At 41.6% G+C, this 14,494-nt stretch overlaps 1 protein-coding gene and 1 pseudogene across 1 annotated transcript; both read left to right on the forward strand.

Moving 5' to 3' along the window:
• Nucleotides 1-2,014: 2,014 nt before the first annotated feature.
• On the forward strand, nt 2,015-2,464 carry HSPB3 (heat shock protein family B (small) member 3). The gene has a single exon (XM_060091693.1). It carries the CDS (start codon nt 2,015-2,017, stop codon nt 2,462-2,464), a length of 450 nt encoding a protein of 149 aa, XP_059947676.1.
• Nucleotides 2,465-12,948: 10,484 nt separating this feature from the next.
• LOC132486750 (AP-2 complex subunit mu-like) lies at nt 12,949-14,263 on the forward strand (annotated as a pseudogene).
• The last annotated feature ends 231 nt before the right edge of the window (nt 14,264-14,494 follow it).

Consider the following 14,494-nt stretch of genomic DNA (forward strand, 5'->3'; position numbering starts at 1 on the left):
GAGGAAAACATCTCTCAATATTTTATGAGCTAGAGGACATTAACATCTCAAAGAGTACATTTTTCCCTTGAGGGTCACCAACCTGTGAAATGAAGGTCAAAAAAGCTGAGTGTGAACATGATTAGGGCATGTTCTTAAATATATACCAAAATGTTCACACAGATTTTTAGAGTAATGGAAAGGAGCTAAAGGAAATGGCTCCCTTCTGTTTTCAGATTTTTTATTTTTTGTAGATTTTTTTTTCATTCTAAGAAAACAGATATGCGTTTTTCTTGTTGTTTGTTTTTTGCGGTACTTGGGCCTCTCACTGTTGTGGTCTCTCCCGTTGCGGGTCACAGGCTCCGGACGCGCAGGCTCAGTGGCCATGGCTCACTGGCCCAGCCGCTCCGCAGCATGCGAGATCTTCGCGGACCGGGGCACGAACCCGTGTTTTCTGCATCGGCAGGCGGACTCTCAACCACTGCGCCATCAGGGAAGCCCCGGATATGCGTTTTAAGGAAAGGTTTTCTAGAGTCTACCCGTTCTAGAAAATACTAACCTCTGTGGAGAGGAAGTGTTCTATGTTTAAAACCTTCTTGAGTGTATGCGCATTGCATACACACTGCAGAAATGAAAAGCACAAATGTGTTTATAGTGGTAAGCAAACCTCCCCCCAGCCCCTGCCTCCTGATCACTCTGTTACCCTCTCAGGAGGTACCTGCCATTCCCCATGACACAACTTTCAGAGAGATTCTATTTGTACAAGCAAATACCTACTTATAAAAAAGATAACTTGTAGTGTATTATATGCTGTTCTGGACTTTTATTTCGTACCTAACATGTCTTGGAGATCCTCCTATAGCAGTGGATAAAGAGTTGCCGCATGGTTTTTCAATGTAAGTTTAATGTTAAGGCATTACAGTTAATAAATTATATGTTGGGCTGCCCTGGTGGTGCAGTGGTTGAGAGTCCGCCTGCCAGTGCAGGGGACATGGGTTCGTGCCCCGGTCCGGGAAGATCCCATATACCGCGGAGCAGCTGGGCCCGTGAGCCATGGCCACTGAGCCTGACGCATCCGGAGCCTGTGCCCCGCAACGGAAGAGGCCACAACAGTGAGATGCCCGCATACCGCAAAAAGGAAAAAAAAAAAAGAAATTATATGTTATTTATTTTTGCCAATGAAACAGCAAAGCTGCAACTAGATTAATCCTTAGTTTTCTGGGCTTTAGTATCAAATAGTTCAAAGCTTTAACATTTTTCTCTCCCCTGGGGCTCTATTTTCCTTGCTAAGATGCCCCATTCTATGCCTGTCCAACTCCCATCTGAGGTTCGACATCGTCTGGTTTAGTCCTAGGATCTCATTTTTGATGAGTCAAACGTAATAAACCCAGATGGCGTGGCTCAGATGTCCCTTAAGTTTAAAAGATTAAAGGATGAAGTGAAAGTAAATATATAGGACAGAGGGCTGAGGGTTTGTTGAATGTTGGATATTTGAATGTGTGTGCGTGCGTATCTTAATTCCTAATCAATTACAGCTAAAGTCACCTCCCCCCAGCTTTGCACTTGGCGACTAGGATTAATGCAGTTTTAGCTCATATCATAAGACGAGTGCACATCTCTGGGCTGTTCTGATCCGCTAGATCACTGTAGTTCACAAGAACAGAGCACCCCCTCAGATATTTCTCAAACACCGTTTCTGATTCTCTTTTTCTCTGGGGGTAAGCAAGGCAGACACACTTGCCAGGGATAACTGAGAATGTAAGGGCAATCCTTGACGCAGCAGCTCGAGCAGGCTGTGTGCTAAAAGCAACTTCGAAACATGCCCTATAAATAGCCGTTCATTGTCAGCAGCAGTGAAAAGACAAGAGGGAGTGTGCGGCGCTGTGATTCAGGCCTAATTAGAGAGTTGCGTCTGCGCAGGGTTATAAGCGAAGAGCGGCTCCAACAGATGCTGTAGTCAGTCGGCAACTGCGAGGGTTCAACACGGACAACGTAGCCGGGGCGGAAGGAGTTCGATGCTGGCTTGGCCTCCACTATGGCAAAAATCATCTTGAGGCATCTCATAGAGACTCCAGTGCGATACGAGGAGGAGTTTGAAGCTCGAGGGTTGGAAGACTGCAGGCTGGATCACGCTTTATATGAACTGCCCGGGCCAACCACCGTGGACCTGGGGAAAGCCAGGGTGGCCCAGCCTGCCCCCGTGGACACCGCAGAGATGCCGCCCCAGAGGGACGAATCCCGCTTCCAGGTCCTGCTGGACGTGGTCCAGTTCCAACCCGAAGATATCATCATTCAGACCTTCGAAGGCTGGCTGCTGATTAAGGCTCAGCATGGAACCAGAATGGACGAGCACGGTTTTATCTCAAGAAGCTTCACCCGACAGTATAAACTGCCCGACGGCACTGAAACCAAAGATTTGTCTGCCATCCTCTGTCACGACGGAATTCTGGTGGTGGAAGTAAAGGATTCAGTTGGGACCAAGTGAAATCTTATCGGTGCCTGTTCATACAACATGAAGAAGATTCTAGCTCAGCCCATGGTATCACGAGAATGTGTGTATTACCTATGTTTGAAATGATTTTTATGAAGATTAAAAATATAGACATAGTTCCTGGTATGTTGAGGTTGTCTTTGTTACTTTTACTCAGAAAGGAAAATTGTTAAATATGTTCCTACAGCTCAAGTTGTTGCTATTCTTACACCTGAGAAACATGAACAGTTTAGGAGACCATAGTCTGATAGCAGAGACGACTCAGAATTATTTCTTCGTTACTCCAACAATGCCAGAGAAGCTGCATTTTTAACAATTGATGGCAAAAGAGCCACACTAATTTAAGAAATTCTTATCCATTTTATGAAAACTTTCTATATTGCTGAAAAGAGCTGTGATCCCCTTTGCTTGATAAGCTTTTCTTTTCAGTATATTTTATTACAGTGGAGTGGAGCTTTGTAAACAGAGTCTGAAGGTTAAAATATAGTATTTGAAAACTGGGTCTGAAATATATTTATGATTCACTACATTTGTTACTGCCTTAAACTTATGTTGGGATTTTCAGATATAAATCTGATTTTTAAAAGTTCCAAATACGTGCCTCTTTTTTTTTTTTTTTAAGCTAAACTGGATCTTATCTGCAGTGTTTTCTAAAGCACAGCGTATGTTCTGTGGATATTTATGAAACATTAAGATGTATTAACTCATACTCATAAATTGAGTTTAGGAAACCACTTTAAAAGTACAATTATTGAATTCAAAAAATTTTAAAGTATGCTTTTTAAATGTTACTTAAAATTTTAGATTTCAGAAGATGGCAAAATGTACTGCATCTTCTCACTGCATAATCCTTGGCTTTAAATAGCCTGGCAGGCAGTGGAAGTTCGGAGGCCCGAGCTTACATGGGAGTCTGAGTTTTTACAGCACAGGGGCTGCTTCTGTTTCCCCCAACTGCTACTTTGGCCCAAGGGAGCGCCTGACACACTGGTGATTAGGAATATTGTGTTCAACAGCTGGTCTGTGACATTCCAAAGATTTGCTATCTCATTCTGTACATATGAAATATTTCTTTGAGGAAGGAGCTGCTTTTACCCCATACCCCATGTGAGGCTGAGGACAGTGCTATGAATAGAAGAGGAATTCGGGTGTGGAAGACACCAGGGTAGCTACTGACTGCTGACAATACTGCTGAACTCCTCTATGGTGCTTTATTCGTAGTTCACATGCAAACACGAGAGACATGAAACAACAGAAAAATAAATCGGACAGTTAAGCAAGTGGTTTTGAAAACAGAGATGTTTGTTTACAGTCTAATTAAATTGACAGGATTTTGAAGCTTCATGTTCATATGAGGTTACGGCCCATGCAGTGATGTTTGTGCATGCAACTCTAGAATCACAAATTCTGTTTGACAAAGTGAATATTACAGACCACCTCTGCTACATAACAAAGTTAATGGTAATTAATGGGATTGCATCTACTAATATGATTAGAACTGAGATACCATTTGTCCCACATTATTCTTTCCCATTGCTGGACAGAATAGTGTGAACACGAACTAGTGCTTTGAGAAACAAACACAAAAACCCCTCTCATGTGGCCTTGATCTTACTCTAGATGAGATCTTACGTCTGAGAAAGTTCAGAAAGTGAATTCTCACCACCAGGAGCCACTGATAGGAAATGTTTAAAAATTATCATTAAAATAAGCACATCATTCAATTAGCATTTATTTTTTCTAAGACAAATTTTAAAGTAATACACAGCCATTTTTTTGATTTGGAAAATAGATCAAACATTATCAAAATTAAAAACCATTTATTGGTTGACAACATTTTCAACTAATCTTCACCATTCCTTACTTTAAATGCTACTCTAACGTATAAATGCTTGTGGTTGTAGGTTGGGGATAGAAATGGTTAAAAAAAAAAACCATTAATATTCTTCTACGACCATGAGAGAGCTACTTTTTTTTTTTTTTTTTTGCGGTATGTGGGCCTTGCGCTGTTGTGGCCTCTCCCGTTGCGGAGCACAGGCTCCGGATGCGCAGGCTCAACGGCCATGGCTCACGGGCCCAGCCGCTCCGCGGCATGTGGGATCTTCCTGGACCGGGGCACGAACCCGTGTCCCCTGTATCAGCAGGCGGGCTCTCAACCACTGCACCACCAGGGAAGCCCCGAGAAAGCTACTTTTAATTCCTACTTCAATCTTCTCTTGCACATAAATACATGTATCACTCTTCACAAAATTAGGACTATATTTGCAAGGAGTTTTTTTTGTTTTGTTTTTTAACATCTTTATTGGAGTATAATTGCTTTACAATGGTGTGTTAGTTTCTGCTGTATAACAAAGTGAATCAGCTATATGTATACATATATCCCATATCTCCTCCCTCTTGCATTTCCATCCCACCCTCCCTATCCCACCCCTCTAGTTGGACACGAAGCACCGGGCTGATCTCCCTGTGCTATGCAGCCGCTTCCCACAGCTATGTATCTGACATTTGGTGGTGTATATATGTCCATGCCACTCTCTCACTTCGTCCCAGCTTACCCCTCCCCATGCCCGTGTCCTCAAGTCCATTCTTTACACCTGTGTCTTTATTCCTGTCCTGCCCCTAGGTTCTTCAGAACCTTTTTTTTTTTTTTTAGATTCCATATATATGTGTTAGCATATGGTATTTGTTTTTCTCTTTCTGACTTATTTCACTCTGTATGACAGACTCTAGGTCCATCCACCTCACTACAAATAACTCAATTTCATTTCTTTTTATGGCTGAGTAATATTCTGTTGTATATATGTGTCACATCTTCTTTATCCATTCATCTGTCAGTGGACACTTAGGTTGCTTCCATGTCCTGGCTATTGTAAATAGAGCTGCAGTGAACACTGTGGTACAGGTATCTTTTTGAATTATGGTTTTCTCAGGGTATATCCCCAGTAATGGGATTGCTGGGTCATATGGTAGTTCTATTTTTAGTTTTTTAAGGAACTCCCATACTGTTCTCCATAGTGGCTGTATCAATTTACATTCCCACCAACAGTGCAAGAGGGTTCCCTTTTCTCCACACCCTCTCCAGCATTTATGGTTTGTAGATTTTTTGATGATGGCCATTCTGACTGGTGTGAGGTGATATACCTCATTGTAGTTTTGATTGGCATTTCTCTAATGATTAGTGATGTTGAGCATCCTTTCATGTGTTTGTTGGCAATCTATATATTTTCTTTGAAGAAATGTCTGTTTAGGTCTTCTGCCCATTTTTGGATTGGGTTGTTTGTTTTTTTGATATTGAGCTGCATGAGCTGCTTGTAAATTTTGGAGATTAATCCTTTGTCAGTTGCTTCATTTGCAAATATTTTCTCCCATCCTGAGGGTTGTCTTTTTGTTTTGTTTATGGTTTCCTTTGCTGTGCAAAAGCTTTGAAGTTCCATTACGTCCCATTTGTTTATTTTTGTTTTTATTTCCATTTCTATAGGAGGTTGGTAAAAAAGGATCTTGCTGTGATTTATGTTATAGAGTGTTCTGCCTATGTTTTCCTCTAAGAGTTTTATAGTGTCTGGCCTTACATTTAGTAATCCATTAATCTTTAATCCAGTAATCTTTAATCCATTTTGAGTTTATTTTTGTGTATGGTGTTAGGAAGTGTTCTAATTTCATTCTTTTACATGTAGCTGTCCAGTTTTCCCAGCACCACTTATTGAAGAGGCTGTCTTTTCTCCATTGTATATTCTTGCCCCCTTGATCAAAGATAAGGTGACCATATGTGCGTGGGTTTATCTCTGGGCTTTCTATCCTATTCCATTGATCTATATTTCTGTTTTTGTGTCAGTACCATACTGTCTTGATTACTGTAGCTTTGAGGTATAGTCTGAAGTCCAGGAGCCTGATTCCTCCAGCTCCATTTTTCTTTCTCAAGATTGCTTTGGCTATTCGGGGTCTTTTGTGTTTCCATACAAATTGTGAAATTTTTTGTTCTAGTTCTGTGAAAAATGTCATTGGTAGTTTGATAGGAATTACACTGAATCTGCAGATTGCTTTGTGTAGCATAGTCATTTTCACAATGTTGATTCTTCCAATCCAAGAACATGGTATGTATCTCCATCTATTTGTATCATCTTTGATTTCTTTCATCAGTGTCTTATAGTTTTCTGTGTACAGGTCTTTTGCCTCCTTAGGTAAGTTTATTCCTAGGTATTTTATTCTTTTTGTTGCAATGGTAAATGGGAGTGTTTCCTTAATTTCTCTTTCAGATTTTTCATCATTAGTGTATAGGATTGCAAGAGATTTCTGTGCATTAATTTTGTATCCTGCTACTTTACCAAATGCATTGATTAGCTCTAGTAGTTTTCTGGTAGCATCTATAGGATTCTCTTGGTATAGTATCATGTCATCTGCAAACAGTGACAGATTTACTTCTTCTTTTCTGATTTGGATTCCTTTATTTCTTTTTCTTCTTTGATTGCTGTGGCTAAATCTTCCAAAACTATGTTGAATAATAGTGGTGAGAGTGGGCAACCTTGTCTTGTTCCTGATCTTAGTAGAAATGGTTTCAGTTTTTCACCATTGAGAATGATGTTGGCTGTGGGTTTGTCATATATGGCGTTTTGTTTGAGGTAAGTTCCTTCTATGCCCACTTTCTGGAGGGTTTTTATCATAAATCGGTGTTGAATTTTGTCGAAAGCTTTTTCTGCATCTATTGAGATTATCACATGTTTTTTCTCCTTCAGTTTGTTACTATGGTTTATCACATTGATTGACTTGCATATATTGAAGAATCCTTGCATTCCTGGAATAAACCCCACATGATCATGGTGTATGATCCTTTTAATGTGCTGTTGGATTCTGTTTCCTGGTAATTTGTTGAGGTTTTTTGCATTTATGTTCATCAGTGATATTGGACTGTAGTTTTCTTTTTTTGTGACATCTTTGTCTGGTTTTGGCATCAGGGTGGTGGTGGCCTCACAGAATGAGTTTGGGAGTGTTCCTCCCTCTGCTATATTTTGGAAGAGTTTGAGAACGATAGGTGTTAGCTCTTCTCTAAATGTTTGATAGAATTCACCTCTGAAGCCATCTGTCCTGGGCTTTTGTTTTTTGGAAGATTTTTAATCACAGTTTCAATTTCAGTGCTTGTGATTGGACTGTTTATATTTTTGATTTCTTCCTGGTTCTGTCTCAGAAGGTTGTGCTTTTCTAAGAATTTGTCCATTTCTTTCAGGTTGTTCATTTTATTGGCATATAGTTGCTTGTAGTAATCTCTCATGATCCTTTGTATTTCTGTCACGTCAGTTGTTAGTTCTCCTTTTTCATTTCTAATTCTATTGATTTGAGTCTTCTTCCTTTTTTTCTTGATGAGTCTGGGTAATGGTTTATCCATTTTGTTTATCTTCTCAAAGAACCAGCTTTTAGTTTTACTGATCTTTGCTATTGTTTCCTTCATTTCTTTTTCATTTATTTCTGATCTGATCTTTATGATCTCTTTCCTTCTGCTAACTCTGGGGTTATTTTTTTGTTCTTCTTTCTCTAATTGCTTTAGGTGTAAGGTTAGGTTGTTTATTTGAGATGTTTCTTGTTTCTTGAGGTAGGATTGTATTGCTATAAACTTCCCTTTCAAGACTGCTTTTGCTGCATCCCATAGGTTTGGGGTCATTATGTTTTCATTGTCATTTGTTTCTAGGTATGTTTTGATTTCCTCAGTGATCTTTTGGTTATTTAGTAGTGCATTGTTTAGCCTCCATGTGTTTGTACTTTTTACAGGTTTTTTCTTGTAATTGATATCTAGTCTCATAGCATTCTGGTCGGAAAAGTTACTTGATACGATTTCAATTTTCTTACATTTACTAAGGCTTGATTTGTGACCCAAGATAAGATCTGTCCTGGAGAATGTTCCATGAACACTTGAGAAGCAAGTGTGTTCTGTTGTTTTTGGTATGGAATATCCTATAAGTGTCAATTAAGCCCATCTTTTTTAATGTATCATTTAAAGCTTGTGTTTCCTTATTTATTTTCATTTTGGATGATCTGTCCATTGGTGAAAGTGGGGTGTTAAAGTCCCCTACTATGATTTTGTTACTGTCGATTTCCCCTTTTATGGCTATTAGCATTTGCCTTATGTATTGTGGTACTCGTATGTTGGGTGGATAAATATTTACACTGTTATATCTTCCTCTTGGATTGATCCCTTGATCATTATGTAGTGTCCTTCTTTGTCTCTTGTAATAGTCTTTATTTTAAAGTCTATTTTGTCTGATATGAGAACTGTTACTCCAGCTTTCTTTTGATTTCCATTTGCATGGAATATCTTTTTCCATCCCCTGACTCTCAGTCTGTAGGTGGCCCTAGGTCTGAAGTGGGTCTCTTGTAGACAGCATATATATGGGTCTTTGCAAGGAGTTTGATATCCTGATAATACTCGTTCTTGTCTGTTGTCCTCCCCACCTCCCACTAACCTAGACCCATCCTCTTCCCTTCTTTGTCCCAGTCTGAGCCCAAGCAGGCTTACAGGCCACGTCATTCTAGTTTCCAACTGGGTTCAGCCAATGGGAGGCACTGACTGCAGAGAGGGGCTGGAGAGAGGTGGTGGTGGGCAGGAGGAGAGAAATGTCAGGGCATTTCTTTCCCCACTGCCAGCCTGCTGCAGACGGAGGCTCTGGCAGGACCTGCATCCCCCCAGGACAGGAGCTTTGGAGAGACAGCCTGTCCCCCAGGATTTGGACGCCGGCATCCTAATCCTTTTGCCCCTTCAGCACATGGGGTGGTGACGCTCTCTGCCTTTTCTTGTTCCTGGTGCTTCACGAGCCTCTATTGATTCCCTTTATTTTGCCTGCTGTCCCATAAGTGATTCCTTCATTAAAGTCCTTTTCAGGAGAGAAAAGAAATTTTCACATATTGAGATATGGTGAAGTCATGGCTAATACATGAGTTTACCCGAATTTTAACTGCTAACTAAAACAGCCTGTTTGTACCCTATCAAATGTACATTGTACATCTGCTTTAACTATTAAAGAAAAAGGCACATTGACTAGAAGTAAAGAATGTCCATGTTAAAAATAAAGATCAGGGCTTCCCTGGTGGCGCAGTGGTTGAGAGTCCGCCTGCCGATGCAGGGGACGCGGGTTCGTGCACCGGTCCGGGAGGATCCCACATGCCGCGGAGCAGCTGGGCCCGTGGGCCATGGCCTCTGGGCCTGCGTGTCTGGAGCCTGTGCTCTGCAACGGGAGAGGCCACAACAGTGAGAGGCCCACATACAGCAAAAAAATAATAATAATAATAAAAAAATAAAGATCAAATGCCTCCCTTCCTGGCCTGCCAGTGCTGGAACTCCTTTGATGATAAGACTCCCTTCCCAGGTGCCAAGGCCATACTGACTTGCTATGTTTCTGTTTTTCTGAAACCTTGAAGGAATGGATTCCTGACTTATTTGATGTTCTTGGTTCTGACAAGATATAAAAGTGTGTTAAATCCATGCTTCTCTGGAGCAGTTCTCTGGAGCGATTATCTGAGAAGCTATCTTCCAAGCTATAATCCTCAGTTTGGCTCAAATAAAACTCTTTTCTATTCCTATTATAGATTTTTTAATTGATTGTTTTCATCAACACAGGAGATGGAATTCTGGCTTGTTTTCTTCGTTTGTTTGTTTTTGCCAGAACCCTGATTGATTGACCTCTTCTTCTTCTCTTCTTTTTTTAAAAATTTTTATTGGAGTATAATTGATTTACAATGTTGTGTTAGTTTCTGCTGTACAGCAAAGTGAATCAGTTATACATATACATATATCCACTCTTTTTTAGACTTTTTTCCCATATAGGCCATTACAGAGTATTGAGTAGAGTTCCCTGTGCTATATAGTAGGTCCTTATTAGTTACCTATTTTATATACAGTAGTGTGTATATGTCAATCCCAATCTCCCAGTTTATCCCTTCCCCCCTGCTTTACTTCTTACCTGATTAAAAAAAAATAGTGCATTACTTTCTTTTGCTAGCAAACATGAACTGATTTGTAATGGCTATGCACTATTGCAACACAGATAAACGGTATTATAATTTAACCATTCCTTTTCACTACTGGCCCCAACAGCAAGCAGATGACACTATTAAATTGGAATAATTTAAATTAGAATAATTTATTTGTAAAGAGACTAATTACAAAGGAGTGAGCAGGGTGGAGAGGAGCTACAAGGCAGTGTCATAACTTGAGGGTAGCATTGTGGAGCTCTTAGGTCCCCCGGTCCAGAGGGATGAGAGGAAGAAGCAGGTCTTAGAAATCAAAAAGAAAGTCAGATGGAGGAGACCATCAGCTGTACCTTTCATTTGAGGGACCAGCCCAAGGTGACCTCATAGGCACCGGGAGAATAAATACTTTCCCCCTCCAGTCTCCTACCAGGGCACCCCATTGGCTGAACTTATCTGATAGCCGGAGGGTGTGGGCTTCCTGTAAATACAGTTCAACAACCTCCCAGGGCAGAGAAAAGTGGAGAGTGACTCCTGGGGTCCAGGGGCAAACTCCAGCACTTCAGTAAAGTGAGGACTGTTGCCATAGCTCTCTCTTAGGAAAGCTTTTCTACAAAATACAGCCTGAGACAAGGATTGAAGAGCCGACAGTTTATTTGGGGTGTGTAAGCCCAGGATGGTAAAGGTGAGGAAATAGGGGGAAGGAAGCAAGAAAAAATGGGAAACAAAGTGATGCAATGTGCTGTCATGCTGGCCACTGTTTCACAATGAACTACAAAGAGACTGCAGCCTCTGGGCAGGGATGTTGGCTCAGCACCTGGAACTTCTCCAAAAAATTTTCAGGAAGAAATCAAATCTTAGAGCAATCCACAGGGAAGAAAGGAAAGGGAATTTGCCCCATTCCGTACTATATCCTATATCTTATCAGTCAAGGTTCAACTCACAGGGAGTAGACCTTCCTATACTCTGAGTTATATCATCCAACCCCTTAGTGGCTGCTCAGAAAATCAGACCCCATGCCCCACGGTGTGACATTTCATCCAGGCTAGGAGCAGAAGGATGACTCGGCATGATTAAGGCTCAGTCAGGGTGAGGAGTGCAGCCTCGGGGATTCCACTTGGACTCTAGCTACCTAAGGAGGCTAGACAAAGGCTCTGGCAAAGGTGGCAGCATCGCGGTCTGGGAGGCAGGGGATACTTTCAAAAAAAGAAGCCAGGTGAGAAGGTACACAGGGTCTGTAGCCACAAGAGTCTCAGATCCAGAACTGTAGGAAGAGGGTGCCAGGCAAATCACACAGTCGTACAGCATCTACACTGCCTTCAAACTATGGACTGTAATATCACCTTATATTTTGATCTAATTTTTAATCTGCTTAGGTGCAAAGTCAGTCCTCTTAAACTTCTCTGGATTTTTCTTTTTCTGAAGATAGTGGACCAATCCTGGAAGTCCAGAAGATTTTGATTCCACGGATCTCCCCAAGTCCAAACTGCCCTTATCTTATTTCTCACCTACTTGTGATGATCTGAAAATTGCTGTTAATGCGTCTTAGCACATCCAAAGAGTGATTTCAAAAAATACAAATAACAACTTCAGGTTAAAAAAAAAATCCAAAATACCTAATAATCATTTACTCAAGCTTAACGAAAATCATTTTTTCAATAATGACCACTGTTCTCTTCAGAGGTTCTCAAATAATTAGTTGGAAAGAAGAATTAAAATGTTGGTTCATTATGCTGGCTAATAGCTTAGACATTATATTTTGAAAATAACTCTCTGTTAGCAATTGAGTTGGCTAGATGTTCTCCACAAAATAACAGAGAAGTATTTTAAATTTGAAGAGTAAATGATTCTAAGTAACTATTTTCTTCTATATTTCCTTAGCATTGTTTAATATATAAGAGCATGTATGTTTGCATGTATATGTTTATAAAATCCTGTTTATTAATGTTTTCTAACTTCAAGGACAAATACAAAAAAACATATTGTGGTAAGATAAAATGGTCTCTATGATACCATTCTTTGTAATTTGTTGAGACCTTCTTCATGACCCAGTATGTAGTAAGTTTTCTTAAATGCACAATGTATATATGAAAATAATCCATGTGTATATTTTCTATTTGAGAATATATATGAACAATCTCCTAAAGAAGGAGACAGAAGCAAAAATAAACAAATGGGAGCTAATTAAAAGCTTTTGCACAGCAAAGGAAATCATTGACAAAATGAATAGACAACCTACTGAATTGGAGAAAATATTTGCAAATGATATGACCACTAAGGGGTTAATATTCAAAATGTATAAACAGCTCATACAACTCAATATCAAAAAAAAAAAAAAAACCCAAACAACCCAATTAAAAATGGGCAGAAGACCTGAATAGAGACTGCAGTGAAACCCGAGACAGTGGGCATGCGAGCAGGGGGCAGGCGGACATCTTGGGATCCGAAGAGTGGCCAGGCCGGCTGAGCAGGGGGCTGCAGACACCAGGTCTCTTCTCAGAGAGATGGACCATGGAGACTGAGCTGCTGCCATGACTGGAGGCTTATTCATCTATAATCACAAGGGTGAGGTGCTCATCTCCCAAGTCTACTGAGATGACATTGGGAGGAATGCAGCGGTTGCCTTTCAGGTCAATGTTATCCATACCGGGCAGCAGGTAAGCAGCCCCATCACCAACACTACTCGCACCAGTTTCTTTCATGTTCAGTGGTCCAACATCTGGCTGGCAACTGTCACCAAGCAGAATGTCAATGCTGCCATGGTCTTCGAATTCCTCTGTAAGATGTGTGACATAATGGCTGCCTACTTTGGCAAGATTAGCAAAGAGAACATCAAGAACAATTTTGTGCTCATATATCAGCTGCTGGATGAGATCCTAGACTTTGACTACCCAGAGAACTCAGAGACAGGTGTGCTGAAAACCTTCATCACCCAGCAGGGCATCAAGAGCCAGCAGCAGACAAAAAAGAGCAGTCTCAGATCACACTGGGCAGATTGTCTGGTGGTGGGAGGGCATCAAGTATAGCCAGAACGAGCTCTTCCTGGATGTGCTGGAGAGTGTGAACCTCCTCATGTTCCCACAGGGGCAGGTGCTGAGTGCCCATGTGTCAGGCCAGGTGGTGATGAAGAGCTACCCGAGTGGCATGCCCAAGTGCAAGTTTGGGATGAATGACAAGACTGTCATTTAGAAGCAGGGCAAAGGCACAGCTGATGAAACAAGCAAGAGCAGGAAGCAATCAATTGCCATTGACAACAGCACCTTCCACCAGTGTGTGCGACTCAGCAAGTTTGACTCAGAGCACAGCATCAGCTTCATCCCACCAGATGGAGAATTTGAGCTCATGAGGTATGGCACCACCAAGGACATCATCATTCCTTTCCGAGTGATCCTGCTAGTTTGGGAAGTGGGATGCACCAAGCTGGAGGTCAAGGTGGTCATTAAGTCCAACTTCAAGCCCTCACTACTGGCCCAGAAGATTGAGGTGAGGATCCCAACCCCACTGAACACCAGTGGGGTGCAGGTGATCTGTATGAAGGGGAAGGACAAGTACAAGGCCAGCAAGAATGCCATCATGTGGAAGATCAAGTGCATGGCAGTCATGAAGAAATAGCAGATCAGTACTAAGATTGAGCATCTGCCCACCAACAACAAGAAGAGATGGGCTTGACCCCCCATTTCAATGAACTTTGAGGTGCCATTCGCACCTTCTGGCCTCAAGGTGCACTACTTGAAGGTGTTTAAGCTGAAGCTGGACTACAGCGACCATGATGTCATCAAATGGGTGCACTACATTGGCCACAGCGGCATTTATGAGACCTGCTGCCAGCTGCCTAGTGACAGCTAGCCCCCCCCCACCCCCCTGTTCCATAGGTCTGGGTGCCCTCTACCACCACACATCAGTGTCTCCTCCCTCCTGCTTTGCTGCTTTCCATTTGCACCAGCCCGAGTCTAGGTCTGGACCAACCACACTGCAAGCAGGGCTCCCTGAGCAGGGCAGTTTCTGAGGCTCCTGCTCCTCCATGCATCTGCCTGCCCCAGCCCAATGCCAGGCTCTGAGTTCTGCGACCAAAGCCAG

The sequence above is a fragment of the Mesoplodon densirostris genome, chromosome 3 (genome assembly GCF_025265405.1).
Source record: "Mesoplodon densirostris isolate mMesDen1 chromosome 3, mMesDen1 primary haplotype, whole genome shotgun sequence".
Taxonomy (NCBI): domain Eukaryota; kingdom Metazoa; phylum Chordata; class Mammalia; order Artiodactyla; family Ziphiidae; genus Mesoplodon; species Mesoplodon densirostris.